This window comes from Magallana gigas, chromosome 2, assembly GCF_963853765.1.
Source record: "Magallana gigas chromosome 2, xbMagGiga1.1, whole genome shotgun sequence".
Classification (NCBI taxonomy): Eukaryota; Metazoa; Mollusca; class Bivalvia; order Ostreida; family Ostreidae; genus Magallana; species Magallana gigas.
Window position 1 is genome coordinate 37,769,772 of NC_088854.1, and position 19,181 is coordinate 37,788,952.

The 19,181-nt window shown below is 35.5% G+C and overlaps 2 protein-coding genes across 2 annotated transcripts in view; both read left to right on the forward strand.

The window, feature by feature from the left end:
- The first annotated feature begins 886 nt into the window (after positions 1-886).
- LOC105322132 (protein ABHD14A-like) overlaps positions 887-19,181 on the forward strand; it is a 47,628-nt gene continuing 29,333 nt past the window's right edge. The window contains exon 1 of the mRNA XM_066076412.1: positions 887-1,080. Within this exon, the coding sequence (XP_065932484.1) occupies positions 991-1,080 (90 nt within the window). The 5' untranslated portion in view covers positions 887-990. The remainder of the gene's footprint in view (positions 1,081-19,181) is intronic.
- On the forward strand, positions 10,403-15,233 carry LOC136272581 (protein ABHD14A-like). The gene is made up of 4 exons (XM_066074325.1): positions 10,403-10,423; positions 13,642-13,822; positions 14,508-14,681; positions 15,100-15,233. The coding sequence occupies exons 1-4, from the start codon at positions 10,403-10,405 to the stop codon at positions 15,129-15,131; spliced, it is 408 nt and encodes a 135-aa protein (XP_065930397.1). The 3' UTR covers positions 15,132-15,233.

Genomic DNA, 19,181 nt, shown 5'->3' on the forward strand with positions numbered 1-19,181 from the left:
TCTATCTATAAATTTAGTAGTCATGTATTTGGTTTACTAGCGCAAATATTTATTAAGGCTATCCTTTCCTTACCTATCAAATGCTAAACAGGTCAGGGTAAAACATTTACAGCAATGAAACTGACGAAGAACATGTGTAGCAAATGACTGAAGACAGTGTGCATGTAGTATCAAGTGTTTAATTTTTTAAACTAATTCAATGAACTCTTTTGTGTAAAGACATTTGTTTGGGGTTTGATGGATTGATAAGCTGCAAAACTATAGTAAGGAATGGCTATACCTGTTTTTTCTCTCTCACCCAGGAATAGTTGAACAGTTTTATGATGTGTGCAGGATTAATATTCTTCACTAACAATTCAAAAATTAAAAGGAATGTGTTGAAAAAAGTATGGATTTACTAATAAATGTGAGTAAAACTAAATATCTCATTACTTTTACAAGAAAATGCATGTGTACCAATACACAGTATTGGTTCATTTTGGCGCAATCACAAATATGCATGTGAGTGAGCCAACATCCGGTGTAAACAATAACAAATGAAGATCACGCCCACAATCTGCCAATCTCTGATCAGGAATTCAAAATTAAGCCCTGCTTCAAATTTTTGAAGCCAAAATTAAGATTAAATAAGCATTTATAAATAAAATGAATTCATCTAATAAATGCCCAGTGATGAGAGGACCTGGCGCAACTATTTTCAAATGATAATAAAAAAGCTGATATTTTATTTTTGCAAAATAAGTGCTGCAATCTGAATGTGACCAGAAAATTCATTTTCTCCACCATTTCCACCGATTGGTTGCTTTTATACCCAATTTCTGGTCTTTAAAGCTGCATTGAGATAATATGTAAACGAGTCCCTCCGGCATATGCATACATATCAACAAATCAGTGGTCCTGCTTATCCTGACTATCACTGTCGGGATCATCGTATTCAACAACTACAAATACTTCAACACATTCCTCACGAAGAAGAACACAGAGGTCGAGATGACCGAGATATCTCAGGCTGTTCTAGACAAGGCTAAAACTCTAGACGTTCAAACTCACAGAATAGAGGTGGAGGTAAAAGATGGACAGGTATGTAATTATGTGATTGCTATCAAATAAAAGTCACCTCCTAACAAACAGAATAGATGCTTACTGTGGAATCATTTGTATTCGATCAATATTCGTGCGTGGCGAAAAATTTCCTGTTTCCAAGGGACGTAATTTTGTCAGTAGTGTGATCGACCCCCCCCCCCCCCCCGAACAATGATGATTCCCCAGTAATTGATAATTAAATTTAAGGTTTGTTTATATGATTCATACCATTTTGGGAAAAGTTTACAAAATGTACTTTACTATTACGACTTAACCTCCCACAACACATACCCCCTTTATCATCCTTTAACCACCATATCATATTGAGTTTCTGTTGGCTTAACCTAAAAAAAACAACAACGTAGATTTGGATTTTTGTTGTATTATAGATACCTTATTAAAATGAGAATCAAATAGTACCGGCACAAGCAAAGTCATTCAATTTGTATGAGATTTATGTAGGTTGAAAAATCGGTCTAAAAAGATGATAGGGTCACCATAGTAAGTTTTAAGGTAGACAAGGAAGCTTAGATTAAACCTTATCACATTGTTTTATCGCAAACCCAACATGGGTGTACACGCTACGACCGATAAACTGATGCGTTGAGTGATGACGCTATTGTACGAAAGACGAATAGGGCCATTAAAAATATTTCTATCTCGTAATTACGAGAAAAAATCGCGTTATTACGAGAAAAGATCTCGGTATTACGAGTTAATTATCTCGTTATATCGAGAAACGATCTCTTTATTACGAGTGGTTAATTATCTCGTAATTACGAGAAAAGATCTCGTAAAAAATAGAAAAGATCTCGTTATTACTAGATAATTATCTCGTAATTACGAGAAAAGATCTCGTTATTACGAGAAAGATCTACTTAAAATGGCGCGTTTCTTTATTCTATTCTCTTTATGTAAAGTGTTTGGACTACTGCAATGTCTTTTATTATACATATTGTTAGCATAATCATCGCTTAGTAGCATACTCAGAATTTGATATAAAATCGGACCAATCAGTTTTAAAGAAATTTTAGAAGAAGTAGTAAAGCAGATTGATCAATGAATTGATTTAACTACCGTATTTACAGATAAGAAGGATACATGTTATTTGTTTTCAGACTCCAAAATGTTGATATACAAAATCAATTATTTTCAATATACATATAGGTTGTGTATGAACACAAATCAGGTAAATCATGTATATCAATAATTGAAACTACATAGTCATTAAAGTCATCTGTAACAATAGAGATGTGTTTTTACGACAAGGGCTACCTGGTATTTACTTCGGAGTGGGATTATTATAAATAGATGAAAAGCAGAATAACATAAAGTTCTTTCCACTTTTTCATATAAGTTAAATGTAAAATCCGATCATTGTATTTAAAAATTAATGAATAATGTCCGTTGTTATTTAAATATTAATCAATAATGAATAAACATTTATGGAAAGAAAAAGAGAGAACCAGTGTTTTCAGAAATGCACATTTTAAATAAATCTTTTCTCGTAATAACGAGATCTTTTCTCGTAATTACGAGATCTTTTCTCGTTATAACGAGGCAATTAACTCGTTATAACGAGATCTTTTCTAGTTATAACGAGATAATTAACTGGTAATAACGAGATCTTTTATCGTACTAACGAGTAAATGAACTCGTAATAACGAGAAAAGATCTCCTCGTTACTACGAGATCTTTTCTCGTTATAACGAGATCTTTTTCATAATAACGAGATAAATAACGAGATATTATCTCGTAATAACGAGAAAAGATCTCCTCGTTATTACGAGATCTTTTCTCGTTATAACGAGATCTTTCTCATAATAACGAGATAAATAACGAGATATTATCTCGTAATTACGAAATAATTAACTCGTAATTACGAGATCTTTTCTCGTTATTACGAGATCTTTTCTCGGTATTATGAGATCTTTTCTCGTAATAACGAGATAATTAACTCGTAAAAACGAGATCTTTTTTCGTAATTACGAGATAAAATATTTTTTTTTTTGTCGAAATGCAACTTCTTTATGTTAACATGCAACTTCTTTATGTCGACATGCAACTTATTTATGTCGACATGCAACTTAGTTATGTTAACATGCGACTAAGTTATGTTGAGATACAACTTATAAGTTGCATGTCGACATATTTATCTCGCATGTCAACATAAGTAAGTTGCATGTCGACATAAATAAATTGCATGTTGACATAAATAAGTTGCATGTAGACATAAATAAGTTGCATGTTAACATAAATAAGTTGCATGTAGACATAAAAAGGTAGCATCTAGCATCTTGGATGTCACAAGTGGGCGATATTTGAGAATTTTTTATAATTTTTATCTGATTGCAATTTTCTTGCATGTCAACATAGTTATGTTGCATGTTGACATAATTTTCTTGCATGTCGACATATTTATCTTGCGTGTCGACATATTTGATGGAAAAATAACTTGCACACAAGGGGCAGAGATATGCCACCATAAACTCAGTCTTTAGAAACATTAATTTTGTTACATGTACCTCAATATTAATCAGACAATATTTACTACTGATGTCAACCGACGCTTTGCTTGCCGCTGACTTTCTCTCACACACGCTAGATCTAATCGCCCTTCGAATTTTAAAATTCATGTGCAGATCGAGTCGCCATTTTACAGTTTTATATTTGTAATAGAATCAACAATTACTTACGTAAATTTTATTCTATTTCCATCATATTCGATCAGGTTTGGTTTACTTTCTTTAACCGTATTTGTTACAAGAGTTTTTATTGGTTAACTTCTATATCTAGTATCTTTTTGATTGGGTAAAGTTCCTATTAATAACGAACACTCTCGGAAATCTGATGAGTCGGTGGCAAAGTTCTAATCAATTCTTTATGCCCTTAACCTCTCTAGGTTAGTAGATATTCTTTTCCTTTTATTTGACCAAGAACTAAATTTTCTATAGTAACTCTTAGCATATTAATTAGTTTATTTATTTATTGTTTACATTAAAGCTGCTTGGTCCGATTTTATATCAAATTTTATGCACGCTTTTAAACGATGGTTATGCTTAGTATATGTGTTATAATAGACATTGCAGCAGTTTTTTCTAGTCAATTTAGCTAAATTTCAATGAAGAAAAATACGGACAAAATTTGCTAACAAACAAACGACATAAAAGGGTACCGCGATATTTCGCCTCATTTTAATTTCATCCCTGACGACGAGACGGGTATGGTTGTATTACAACTTTAACATCGCATTAAATAAAGGTCGAAATGATCAGACAAATAACAAATAAACATGTGTACGTTTTGTTCGCTAATATTTCTGAAGTTTGCTTTCTTTACAATCGATGCATAGCATGCGGGTTGAATAACCCCAATCATTTGGGGGACGAAACCAAACGGTTTCCTTTTCTAAACATTCCCGTGATGCACTTCGGTTTGTTTTTTCGTTTGCCCAAAAAGAAATTATTTTTATTTACTTTGAATATTTCTAACTTTGAAAGGAGACTGATTCTGCTCGTGTAAATAGAAGAAAGTCCATAACTTCCTAACATAAATGGTTTGTATGGAAAAAAAATTGATACTGTAATAACAAAAAAATCGGACCAAGCAGCTTTTAAGTCCACCACTCCTTTTCAATAACCATAGGGTTTTACATTCCTCTTTTCATTTGCCTATTGATGATTTTTTTGTTTAATACACATATAAAACTTTATTTGTCTTACGTGTTATGATGAATGAGGCAACGGAACCTCGTATCCCAATGAACTGAATTAAGAAGTGGTTAATTAATTTAAAGATCTCCTATTACATATATATGAACAAACCACACTTCTTCAATTTACGGAGCTGGTGACGATGTTTCAAAGATTTTCAGTACAGATTTAGAACCATTTTAACAAGGCCTTGGACTTTCAGTAGGATGTCATATCTTTTTCTTGCGTCAAAACTAGTTAAAATGACGCTGGTTTCAAGTGAAACATATACACCGACTGCGTAGTTTTCACTCATAAGCCAGACAAATCTTGTTGATTTCAAAGAACTATGGCTGAATGGCCAGCCATGAAATAGACATGTAATATCTTGGTAAATACGGGAATAAATCACCAGAACACGTTAGAATTCAAAAAAACATGTTTATCTAGAAAGTTCAACAACACGATTATTGCAATCTCGATCCCGAGGTAAATTCGCAAACACAACACTCCTCCCTTTTAAAATCTTAAATTCTTTCTTGAATTTAAACAAATGATCCAAGTACACCAAAATAACAGATTTGATTTAACCTTAAACACGAAGATTAACAAACAAAACTTTCAACATAAAAAACGTCCAAATGTCACAAAGTAAGTCAGATTTCCTCAATGAGCCTACGGACGGGTTTGCGTTCACGCATGGGCCGTGGTGAGGGTATGCTCATTGACTGGTTCGCCGCCCTGGATGACATCACTCGACTGGTGGTAGACGGTGTCTTCGACGTTTTACTAGATGGTGGGGAACATCCTGCTTCCTTAGAAGGTTCTGCATTCGGGAGATCCACTTCCTCTGGTAGATCCACTGTAGGTCTGGTCGGCTCCTTCAAGGAAAAGTCGCTCAGGGGCGGCAACGCTTGTGGAAGTTTAGCATTGCAAGCTAGCAAGTGGTCAAGGTGACAAAATCTTTTGCGATTTCCGACTTGGACTAGGTAAGTAAGTGGACCATAAACTTTGTTTACTGTTCCAGGTAGCCACTTCCATTTCCCAGGCTGAATTGTAGTCTTCACTTGCAGTTGATCTCCTTCTTCAAACTGTCTGACCTTCACCTTGCCTCGATCATGAAAGTCTTTCATCCGCTGCTGGCTTTTCTCAACACTCTTTCCGATGTCAGGCTTCACCAGTGTGAGACGCGTTCTAAGTTGCCTCTTCAGAAATAGCTCAGAGGGTGACACACCAGTAGTTGTGTGGGGAGTAACTCTATACTTTAATAGGAAGTTCGCTAATCGATGCTCTAGCGATTGTTGTCGTCCCTCAACATCTTTACTTTTCAGGGCCTTCTTCACTATCTGTACTCCTCGCTCAGCAAATCCATTGGATTGCGGGTGGTACGGTGGAACGAGGGTATGTTTTATACCATTTTGACGTGTAAAGTCACGAAATTCATGGTACGTGAACTGTGGTCCATTGTCACTCACTATCTCCTCTGGTAATCCGGTTGACGCAAACAGCATCCGGAGTTTGTCAATAGTGTTAGCACTGGTGGTTGATCTCACTGGAATGACTTCCAACCACTTTGAATAACTGTCATTGACAATAAGTAGAGATTGTCCCTTATACTCGGCATAATCAAAATGGATGCGTTGAAATGGTCTGGTTGCCCAAATCCATGGGTGTAATGTGGCAGACTGGGGGCTGTTCCTGACGGACATACATGACGGACATGCCTGCACTGTCCTCCTCAATGTTTCTGTCTAAGTTTGGCCACCATACATATCCTCGTGCAAGAGCCTTCATCCTGCACATACCATGGTGCTCTTCATGAAGCTCCTCCATGGTCCGTTTACGCAGTGCCATAGGAATTACCACTCGGATTCCCCAAAGGATAATCCCTTGTTCTATACTCAAACTGCTCCTGCGCTCAAAGAAAGGTTGAAGTTCTGGATCGTTAACCTGACTTGGCCAGCCGTTCAAGGTAAGTTCAAATACCTGGGCTAAAAGAGGATCCACCTTTGTTGCACGAGCAATGTCTGTGTTACATATGGGTAGCTCTGTGTTGTCCAGCCCTGTGCAGTAGACATCCTCATATTCTTCTGTACCGAAATTCCCCTCTACTGGCAATCTGGATAGTGAATCACAATTTCCATTTTCCTGAGATGGACGATATACAATCTGATATTGATATCCTGAGAGAATTAGTGCCCATCTCTGCATCCTGGCTGCGGCTAAGGTAGGTATACCATTTTTGGGTCCAAAGATAGTTACCAATGGTTTGTGGTCTGTGATGAGGGTAAAAGTTCTGCCGTACAGATACTTGTGGAACTTCTTCACACCAAAGATCAATGACAATGCTTCTTTCTCCAGTTGAGCATAGTTCCTCTCGCTGGTACTTAAAGTACGAGAAGCAAAGGCGATTGGCCTCTCTGAGCCATCCTCCATCAAATGCGAGACTACAGCTCCAACTCCATATGCTGATGAGTCGCAAGCTAACCGCAGGGTTTTTTTCATGTCGTAGAATACCAGTAACTTGCCCTTTGTAATCATCTGCTTGTTTGCTTCAAAGCTGCTTTCACATTCATCTGTCCACGTGCACTGCTCTCCCTTTTTCAACAGGTGATGTAAAGGATGCAATACAGTACTCAGATTCTGCAGAAATGAACCATAGTAATTCAGCAAACCCAGGTAAGCCTTTAGTTCTTTCACATTTGTTGGTCTAGGAGCATCACGAATTACAGCAATCTTCTCATCTGTGGGATGTATCCCGTGTTTGTCCACCATGAATCCCATGTACACGGCCTGATCCGCCATGAAGATGCACTTGTCCTGCCGCAGTGTCATGTTGTACTGGCGCAAGCGATGAAATACCTCCTTAACAGTCTTAAAATGAGTTTCATCATCGGGGGCTGTGATCAAAATGTCATCAATTCGACACACTACTTGTGGTAGTCCTGACAGGATCTTGTCCATAATTGCCTGAAATATGGCGCTAGCGGAGCTTACTCCATACGCAAGTCTTCGGTAGCGAAATAGTCCATGATGCGTGTTTATTGTAAGGTACTCCTCTGAGTCACTCTCCAGCTCCACCTGTGAGTATGCCTGTCTTAAGTCCAGTTTTGTGAACTTCTGACCTCCCGCAAGGGACGCAAACATGTCATCAGTGTTTGGTAGAGGGTACTGCTCTTCACTGATCACTCGGTTGACAGTCACTTTGTAATCTCCACATAAACGCACCGACTTGTCCGCCTTTGGCACAACGACAATGGGGGCAGCCCATTCACTGTGTTTGACTGGATAGATAACTCCTTTCTCCTGTAGTTTCTTGAGCTCTCCTTCAACTTTGTCTCTTAAAGCATAAGGCACAGGTCTTGCCTTGCAAAATATTGGTGAGCATCCCTCCTTCAGTTTTATGCTTGCATTGAAATGCTTGATTGGATTTTGGTTCTCCTCAAACAGATCAGCATACTCCTTTGTCAAGTGTTCAATTCTGTCCTTCGTCACCATGAAAATTTCCTTCCAGTCCATCTGAATTTTTGATTACCAGTCTCTTCCCAGCAAGCACGGCTGACTCCCTTTTATGACTAGCACAGACATATTCGTCAGATGCTGCTCTCCATATACAACAGTCACACTACAACCAAGAATGGGAATGATCTCCTTCGTGTACGATCTTAGCACGATTGTCGATTTCTTTAGCTTACAGCCGGTAAGCATTTTCTGATAAGTGTGTTCATTCATGATTGTACGAGCACTTCCTGTATCTAACTGAAATTGCACTATTGACCCGTTGATACTTAGTCCAATTGAGTAGCTCTTGTCTTTGTCGACCTCGCTTGTGCTGTGTACGGAATAAATTGACAGATCCTCCTCCTCATCAAGAGAATATTCACTGTCCTGTACATAATGGGTAGTCTTATCTTGTTTCAAATAAAATTTTCCCTGGACTTTACAATGTTTAGCTATATATCCAGGTTTCCCACATTTGTAGCATTTAATAGTGTTTCTGTGTTTACCAGCATCCAAATAGTGCTTCTCTCCACCGCGATATCCTGGCTTCTTAGGTCCTGCTGATGTTGGTTTTCCTCTCTGTCCAGGTTTCGAATTCATGAAGTGAACCGACTCTGTATTTCCTGCGAATGATTGAGTATCCTTATCGGCAATTTCCATTGCTGTGGCTATTCTGACTGCTCCATCGAAATCTAACTTCGCTTCGGACAACAACTTCTTCTGTATGGCCTCTGATTTGAGTCCGCAAACCAAACGCAAAACCTCCTTAAGAAAGTCACCAAATTCACAGTCTGCCGAAAGTTTTTTCAGTTCACATACGTACTCATTCACCGTTTCCCCTTCCTTCTGGTTTCTTTTATTAAATTTAAATCTTTCAGAGAATCAGATGACTAGCGGTTTAGGCATATAGTAGTTTTTCAAAGCACCAACAATGTTCTCAAACGAAGTGTTTTTCGGCAGTTGTGGCTGTAACAAGTTCTTAAAAATTCCATAGGTTGCGGGTCCAATCACTGATAAAAGCACCGCCACTTTTTTTTCATCTTTTACCTCGTTCGCGACGAAAAACTGTTCCATCCTCTCCGCATAATTTACGAAAGATTCCTTTCCCTCCTGAAATTCACCAAGCTTTCCGATATTCGTCACGCGGGGGTGTTGAGGAAGCATATGGACAATTGAGCGTCTTATTTTGACTGTTATATTCAAAATCGTGAAATTAAATAATTATTTTGAATAAGATCAAAAACTTAGTATTATCCTTTAAAATAGATGTCAGTGCAATAAAATCGGGTAGTACATTACTGCAACATTGGTGCATTATCATGTGACAACTATAAATAGCTTCCTTAACATAAAATGAGATAGAACAACACTACCCCGCGGTTTAAAAAATAAAATGAACATACCAATTGAAAGCAAAACATCTCAGTTTAATAAAAACCGCTGCTAGAATCCTGTGTTTTTCCTCATTAAAAAGTTATTAATCCGGTTCTCGTAAAACCTTCCCCACTTTTATATAGTTTGCACGGAAAACGGCAAATTGCATCAAAACAACACACAACTTGGGATTCTAGCAGCACTTTTCAATTTAAGCATATTTAACTAACGATACGTATAAAATTTCAAGTTCAATTTATACGGGGTAGTGTTGTTCTAGTTGGATTTTTGTATCGTAAACAACGACAGAGGAAAGCCTGGCCGAGAAATAAAAGCAAATGTACATACCTTTTAGTGAATGATTGATTAAACTAACATCTCCCCCAGTATTCTTATGTTCAATTCTCAATAAATCACACCACAATACTTTATTAGAGTTCTTAGATTAGTTATATTTTGAATATGTTTACAATGCTTTCCGATCAAATTCACACGACATTCAACTTTTAGTCATGACGTCATCAATGTGTAAATCTACGTAATACAAACTAATTTCTGGAAAAAAATTGTCTTCAGTATTTTTTTTTGTTTTTTATCTACGTTTCGTTGCTTAGATATTTGAATATGTACATAATAATTAAGATTTGTGATTTCACGGAATAACATGTAACTCAGATTCCATATGCTTCCTTAACACCCCCGCGCATTTCGCTTATGATTCAAGTGTCCTCTTGATCCGAAATAAGTCGAAAATGCTCCACCTCGTCGCCACTGTAATATCTTTGTAAATACGGGAATAAATCACCAGAACACGTGGGAATTCAAAAACACATGTTTATCTAGAAAGTTCAACAACACGATTACTGCAATCTCGATCCCGAGGTAAATTCGCAAACACTACAAGACATGCCTCCGTCACATTGCCCATTGACACAACTAACCAAAGTCCAAGCTCTTGTTAAAATGGTTGTTTTATAAGTGAAGACATATGCTGTTGAACGTCTAATGGATTTCATGGCGTGTCAACCCGAATTTTCACGTGGATCTACATTTTGCAGCAATCTTTTTGTGAGGAAAAAGAGTCTGTTCAACTCATGCGATTTTTCACAAATGGTACAATATGAACGGTAACGTAAAATATATTTGTTCACCAAACAGTTTCTGACTTATTTCTTCACAATAAGCTGAATAAGGTATGTTATTCAATGAGCGAAGTCCAATCTGTAGGCCTACATGTATGCGCGCCATCCCTGCCTGAAAAGTTTTGGCTTAGATGCAACAATAATTTAGTTGATGATGAGAGACATTTTTATTCATCTGTAGTCATGCTCAGGAGGAAAGAATTATTTATATAAGTGAATAGTTAATTGTAAGCACTTTGATGAAATGGACACTGATGAAAAGCTCATATGGTTTATGACCAATGAAAACATTGACATTCTTACTCATGTCACAGGGTCCTTAAAGAAATAACGATCAAAGTCTGGATTCGTGCTTATTTATGCTTTTATATGGTATAAGAAAAGAAACATAGAAAACACAGAAAACACATTCACAACACAACACACACACGTTGACGAAAGACAATTACATGTACTATATATTTAACTTAATTACAAACACAATGGTTTTCCCAATTATAATACCGGTGATTTACCGACAGTATCACTGAATATATGTTTAACAGTGATCTAACCAGGTATCCAGGACTTTAAATAATAAATGGAAAGCTGAATCTTTGAAGATCAGGAGTACATTGGTACATGAAACTAACGCCGTAAAGGGTAGAATCTGTGGGAACTGGATTTGGCGGGACTTTGAACGAAGTTAGTACGCATGCATATTAATGACTTAAAAGTCGTCCGTCATTGGTCGATGAGACATATATACCTGAACCTGAAAAACCATGTGACTTATCACAACATTCACACATGCACTCATTCATACATACAGCAATGCGTTTTGTTATACTTTCATGATAAATACTGAAATCTGATTGGTTAAGACGCAGTTCATAATCCGTTCTATTACCCTCAGCGATAGCAACGCACTTAGCAACGGGTAACATTATATAAATAGTGCCTGTTTGGGACGGTAACAGTTGAAATTGACACCCCTCGAAAATCATTGTCAACCGACGCGAAGTGGAGGTTGACAATGGTTTTCGAGGGGTGTCAATTTCAACTGTTATCCTCCCAAACAGGCACTATTTATTTTGTTATACTGAATGTCTTAATTTTTAAGAAAATTTCACTTCTTTTATATAGGAATAACCTAAATTCTACAGCGAACCGTACGCGCATAATTTTCGCGCATGTAACATTTTTTAATGTTACCCGTTGCTAAGTGCGTTTCTAACGCTGAGGGTAATAGAAAGGATTATGAACTGCGTCTTAACCAATCAGATTTCAGTATTTAACATGAAAGTATAACAATAAAAATTGTTACATGCGCGATAATTATGCGCGTACGGTTCGCTGTAGAATTCACGTTATTCCTATACAAAAGGAGTAAAACATTTTTAAAAAATTAAGACATTCAGTATAACAAAATAAATAGTGCATGTTTAGGAGGAAAACAGTTGAAATTGACATCCCTCGAAAACCATTGTCAACCTCCGCTTTGCGTCGGTTGACAATGGTTTTCGAGGGGTGTCAATTTCAACTGTTACCCTCCCAATCAGGCACTATTTATATACTATCAGCAATGCGCGCTGATGAACATTAAATATGAACTGTGACACTCAAATATGTAAGAGGATTCAGGACAATGGAATATGATTTTAACAAGTATATCTTGTAGCATTGTATTCATTTTATGTTTATCAGTTTACATCCATAAGCTGTGTTGATTGCATGGGGTAAAAGACGGGATTGTCAAGTTGCTAAAACTGCACTGATTGCACTGGCATTGTCCCTTGGTGCCCCTTGCAGTCAAGACAAACTTCATCCATTCTTTGTTATAATCATGTTATTTTATCGTTTAATGCATATGCCCCCCCCCCCCCGGAGGACCCTTGATTGGCGAAAAAACACATATATATATATATATATTAGTATAGAACTTTTTCTTTGTTGTTTTTTTTTCACTTAACACTATTTATGTATTTATTAAAGGTATGATGACATGTGTGTCTGTCGAACACGTGTTTTTGTTTATTTATATTTATACCGGAAACCAAATTTGATTGGTTTCTATAATGAGTATTTCACCTGTTATACAGGCATTTAAATTAGAGAAGTGCGACTTCTCGTGTTAAGTTATTAAGGAATTTAGCGCCATTCGAAGGCTCTCTCTTCGTGCAGTAAGACGTGGCCCCCTCCCACCCACCCAACCATACTCATTTTCATGTATCATTTTATTGTTATTAACAGTTTTTCTCATTATTGTAGAGAACTGAGGATTTACCGGAAGATATTTGTGTATTACTTTTACATGTAATAAACTGCACTCTTGAGAGCGCTTCTGTACCTACACACTGTGTTTATTTATTTCATAAATTATTTATGTTCGGTTGAGTGTAACGAATTAGAACATAAACACATGTACGTAAACATCGCCCCGTTTGTTCTCAAACAACTCTGCATGTAATTATTTTAACTTGCAAGTACAACTGTTCTTTCTCCGACATTTGTTTCCACGTGTTTGCATCATGTTTACCTGTTTACTACACGCGTTTGTTAATGGGCGGGTCTATATAAATGCGCCGATCAGAATATTTGGTCGAATCGTAATTGAAATTGAAATACACCGAGTAGAAAGTATCATCACTCAATGCAATGCCACTTCGGACGTAGCGTGTACATCCATGTTGGGTTTGCGATAATATATTATAAGCAAATTAACTTCCATGCAATGTTTTTAGTCATTCTGAAACACAGTAACTGCAAGCCTCCCTTGTACATTTAACATAATCAGGCAATCGGTTTTTGGAACACAGTTCGCATCATACATTAACTGTGTGCATAAATGTACCGGTACTTTGTCAAAGTTTTTGGTGTGCTTTTATAGTGTGGAGATAGTTTACCGGGATGTTTTACCCAAGCTTGGGGGCAGGGATATTCTGTTTCTTCATGGACAATCATTCTCTTCTGAAGACTGGGAGAAAACAAACACACTGGCCATTTTTTCTGCTCTAGGGTACCAACCGGTCGCAGTTGATTTACCAGAAGGTAAGTGGTTTTACGAAGAAGTTTTACAGGAATTAAGATTGTGAGATTGTTACCATACTTACTTTAATTGAAAATAATAGAGTCTGAATAGTTGTATAACTACAATAATTGCAATACCTTACTGTAGATTCCTTATTTTACACAAGTATTTCATTGTGTGATTCTGATGTTTTCTATCAATAATAGGAATGTTAAACTCACAAATGTCAAACTTTTTCTCATAAGCTAATTTAGCTCGCGGCGCTAGCTCAAAGAAATAAGAGGTAGATTTTAAAATCTTTGAGGGATGCGTCTCGCGATTATATGCAGATATTTTAAAGTATCTTACAGTCAATTAATAAAGAATCTACAGTATAGTACTGAATTAGAGTGCATTCGCTTCCTTGTCAGCTGCAGCAGTTAAACACAAAGTTTAGTCGATTTTAAACCACCGAATGTAATAATGACTGCAGCCTAGCTCAGAGTGGTCATATGTCACTGACTGTCAAAGTTTATGACTGATGAGGAATTCCTACTGGTATTTAACCATGCATGTCTATAATTGTAGATATCTCTAGTTAATAACTGGGTTGATGTGGTGGTGAGCATTGGTCTTTAATAGTTAATCACTGAATTCTGAGTGATTTTTGAATGTCAGATTAAATTACATTTTGCACGTCAAAGATTGATTTTAAATTTTGTACAGGTAAAAACTCAAAAAGTCAGAAGGTTGATGTCGGAGACAGGGGACTTTTCCTGGAGAAGTTGATCACTGCACTGGATCTGAGAACTCCCGTCATTGTCAGTCCATCCATGAGCGGGAGCTTCTCACTGCCCTTCCTCTTCATGGACCCCGCAAGAGAAGTACAAGAGTCTAAATGTAAGTATACTCATATTATTCACCCATTTGTTTATTGTTTGAATATATATTGGTAAGTAAATGATAAAGTTTAGGTATGTGCCAATTTCTATCATTACTTGTGTAAAAGCATGGGTTGTGCAGATTTTAGTTTGATCAAACCATGATTCCCTAGAGAATAGTGGGGGGAGGGGTTATATAGAAATAGAGAAAAATCTTCTTACAAATACTAAAACAACAAAAGGGGCTTGGTATTTAACATAAAAATATGTGGGTTAAAATCGGCAGATTTCAAGATATTTTGATGCTGATTTTGAAATCATAGTTAATGCTTTTGTTGCTCTGGTGAGTGATGTGGCCCCTGGGACTCTTGTTTATGATTTTATCATAATACTGTAGATGAAGTTATGCTCACTTTGAATTTTTTTTGATTTTTTAGATTCCAACAGCTATTGTTTATGGGGAAAATGATAGGTCTATTGGTCCAGTATATACAACCAATTTGAAGAACTTGCCTGGCCATGATGAACTCCACATGATAAAAGGAGCTGGGCACGCTGCATGGAAAAACAAACCAGAAGAATTCCATCTCATTCTCTATAAGTTTCTCATGAAGAAAACTAGGTCTTAATTTTATTTTGAGACATCAAGGACTATGTTGGGTATAAAGCATCTTTGCCCCCCCCCCCAACCCCCAACCCCCCCACCCAACCCTAAAAACATTATAAGAAAATGTAACTTTGGTTATCTCGAAGTTTAATGTAAGTTCTGAATTCTGAATGTATAATTTTGCCATAAATCTGATATTAAGACATTACAAAATAAATATTGACTATTTTTTTAATGTGGTTCAAAAGCATCCAGAGATTTAAGACCATGCACAGATACAGAAAATTTTCCCAGGAAGGATATATGAGGTAAAGTTCAAATTTGTAGGGTTGAGGGGAATGGCGGCAGCTTCGGCTTATACTTATTTTAGAAAACTTAGTGGTAGCTATGTAAGTTTAAGGATGCTAGATGGTCAAGAAATCAACCATTAGATTTACATGTACCTTAATATTGAAGATATATAATATTTGAAAATATGATATTTTAATTAAAAATTCTTTAGCTATTAACTATTTTTAATTTTTAAGTGAAGAGAAATATCCATATATTTTACCTAATTTTTTTTTTTGGGGGGGGGGGGGGGGGTTCCTATAGTTTTATTCAGGGTTTTTTTTAAAAAGAAGATCAACACGGTCTAAAAATAGCCATGGCCATCGAGCCCTCTTCATGATAAGACCCCCTACTTCTATATCTGTATGAGAACAAAGGTGATAGTGTATACTTGTCTCATTATCTGTATGTCTGTGTGTCTGTTTGCTGCCAAAGTATGCACTTACACATGTAGAAGCATAATATTAAACATGTTAAAAAAATTAAAAGTGGTGGTTTGATGTATAATGCAACACGTAAAAACGGGGTAACAATTGAGGTATATTGCTTATTAGATGCATGTTGTCATTCATTTTTTGCCCTTAAATTCTTTTTTTCATTTGCATTGAGATGTTATTCTTTATTTTTTTTTATTAAGATAGTGTGTTTTCAAATTCTTCTTTATTTAATCCACTGAGTCCATATCAGTTGATTATACTTGAACCTTGTATTTAAAATCTGATAGACACTTTTTTATATTCTTTGAAACATCTGTGTCAATTTTCAACCACAAGAAAGTGTGGTTTTCCAATGAATGGGACATGAAAAATAATGCCCTAAACTAAAGCCCAGGGAATAACACTTTAACTGATATAGGCCTGTAGTGTATACTGTGCTACAGTATATCCAGTAATTTTTGTGTAAATTTTCGATTTGTATTTTGGGTTTTTTTCACATTCACATTGCAAAATATACAATACGCAGAAAATATATACCTTGTATTGTTTTTTATTTGAATTTTTTTTAATTGCAAAAATTTACTGACGCAAATTAAACAAGTAAACATATTTATCCTGTTTTGGCATATTTTGTGATACACTAAAAACCCAGATATTCAGTATATTGGGAAGATTTCGGCAGCCTCTCTCCCCCACCCCAGTCCTTTACACCTCTGGTTTGATACTACTGACAAGCACAGGTGCTTGTTTCTGTAATGAAAGTTCACCCTATAGTATGATAATAACTACCGGTATTATTATACTAAATAGGATAAACTTTTAAAACGGACTATAAAGGGTAAACTTTTATTACAGAAACAAGCGCCTGTAACAGAATGACCGGGATATATTCATCTTCTTTCTCTGGTACTTGTACTTTTAACATTACTAATCATGCGGTCAGGTAGTGGCATGCTTCGTGTACTTTGTACTTCATGTTTAGGTTTCTATTTTTTGTTGTTGTCAATATTATTTATTATAGTGCCATAAACTAGTCTATTAGTATTATTTTTTTTTAATTTCAAAGAGACAATATTTATATCCATATATATGTATATTGTTAATATCTCAAAGTAGGTCCTCGTGTTTGGAAAAAAATACCAGTAAAAAAATGGTATAGTAACCTTTTTGAATTGTAGTTTATAGTTTATAGTTAAAGAAATCGGGTTAGATCTAATGGTTAATTTGTTGACACCCAGCCTCCTTAAGCCATATGATAGTATGCAAAAATTAACAACGAGGCTACGGACTCGGAGCTTCAGTGTATATAACGATTCTCCCTCAATATTGCGTCAATGGAAACTCGCCAATCTTTCTTGTCTCCATGAATAATTCATGCACTATTATGATTGCCTTCTTCACAATTTCGTGCACGAAATATCACCAATCGCGTTAATCTGTTAAAGTAACATGTTTATATGACAGTATCTTTGGTTCTATTAAAAGCGAAAAATGAAGGGTTATATACTAACTTATTGGTAAGAAAAAACGAGAAAAGTTACAAAGCAAGTAAACGTATGAGAAACTGGCTTTTCAATCTATTTAGAAATAAGAAATAGTATGAAGTATTTTTGAATAATTTGTATTCAAACGTTTTATCTAGACTTCAACTTCACTGAAACAGAGTCAAATAAGTATATTGAATGTAGTATAACCAGCATTTATTATTTTAACCTTTGTTTATTACAAAATTTACATATACTAGATGGTTGTCTAATTTTTATATCATGTAATTCATGTATTCATATATTTAACAGTGATTTACATTCTAGTTAATAATTATATTTATCTGCAATTCTATGTTTATTACAAAGTTTACATATACTTCCATGTGAGGAATATCTGACGGTCTGAATATTTTGGTCTCTATCGGGAGGCGATGATTAATTGTACGAAATTTTAAAAATACATTACTAAAATGTCTTGTTAATTTTTCTTTTTAAATTATGATTCTAGTCGAAAATTTGTCTTTAAAAAAGCAAAGTTACGTGTGTAAAAATGTTATTGATTATTGTTACTGGTGTAATTGAATTCATATATAATCACATGGCACTTATTTTATTTGTTTTTATGAAAGAAGTATGCCCCAATAATATAAAAAAATAACAATATTGGGGTACTTAAACATTTATTTCTGAAAAAAGTGCCTCAAACATCTACACATGTACATGCATTTGCATTGTCCACATATAGATGCTTTCATTCATTTTTTGCCCTTTAATTCTTATTTTCATTTGCTTTGAGATGTTATACTTCCATTTATTTTTTCTTTAGATTTAGATATAACGTTTTCAAAATTGTCTCTATATAATCCTTTAATTCAGTCCTTTGAGACCATATCAGTTCATTATACTTTAACCTTGTATTTAAATTCTAATAGACACGTTTTTTTTAATTTCTTTGACACACCTATGAATTTCAGCCAAAGAAACTGTGCATAGTTTTTCAATAAACAGGAATTGTTTTCTCAAAAAGAGTTATTTTGGTGAACTTTAAATTTGATTGGGTTTAAAACAAAGCTAGTGGACCAAAAATTCAAATTTTCAAGTAATAATGTACTAAATTAAAGCTTTGGACATAACACTTAAATTGATATAGTTCTGCGCTTATGACCTCATCATTGGTTATTCGAGATTAAAACGAGAAAAGTTTAATGAATTGGTCCATAACAAGTAAGCGTAAAAGCATCTCCGCTAGCCAAGGGGTTTCGGTCCACTTTGCTGGCCCACTAGTATAAAATTAAACTTATTGAGGGTATTTTGTAGAAAAAAGTGCCTTTATCATCTACACACTGTGGGTTGTTTGTTTGTTTTGTTTTTTTAGCAAAATCATAAAATTATGATCTCAATAACAATAGGGATATGATTCATTCATACATATTATTGTAAACACAAGGGAGAAGTCAGTGTTTTTCTTAAACCATTGATGATTTTTTGGAGGATTGGGGTATTTGTTTTTTAAAATATCAAAGACCACACCCCAAACCGATCTGTGTTAGAAGAAAGAAGCTGCTGAAGAATTTGGTTTAATTTTGTAATGAAGGGAGTGAGTAAATGACTTCATGAACTAAAGTTAATAGTAAAATTCTTCATTTGTGACAACCGTC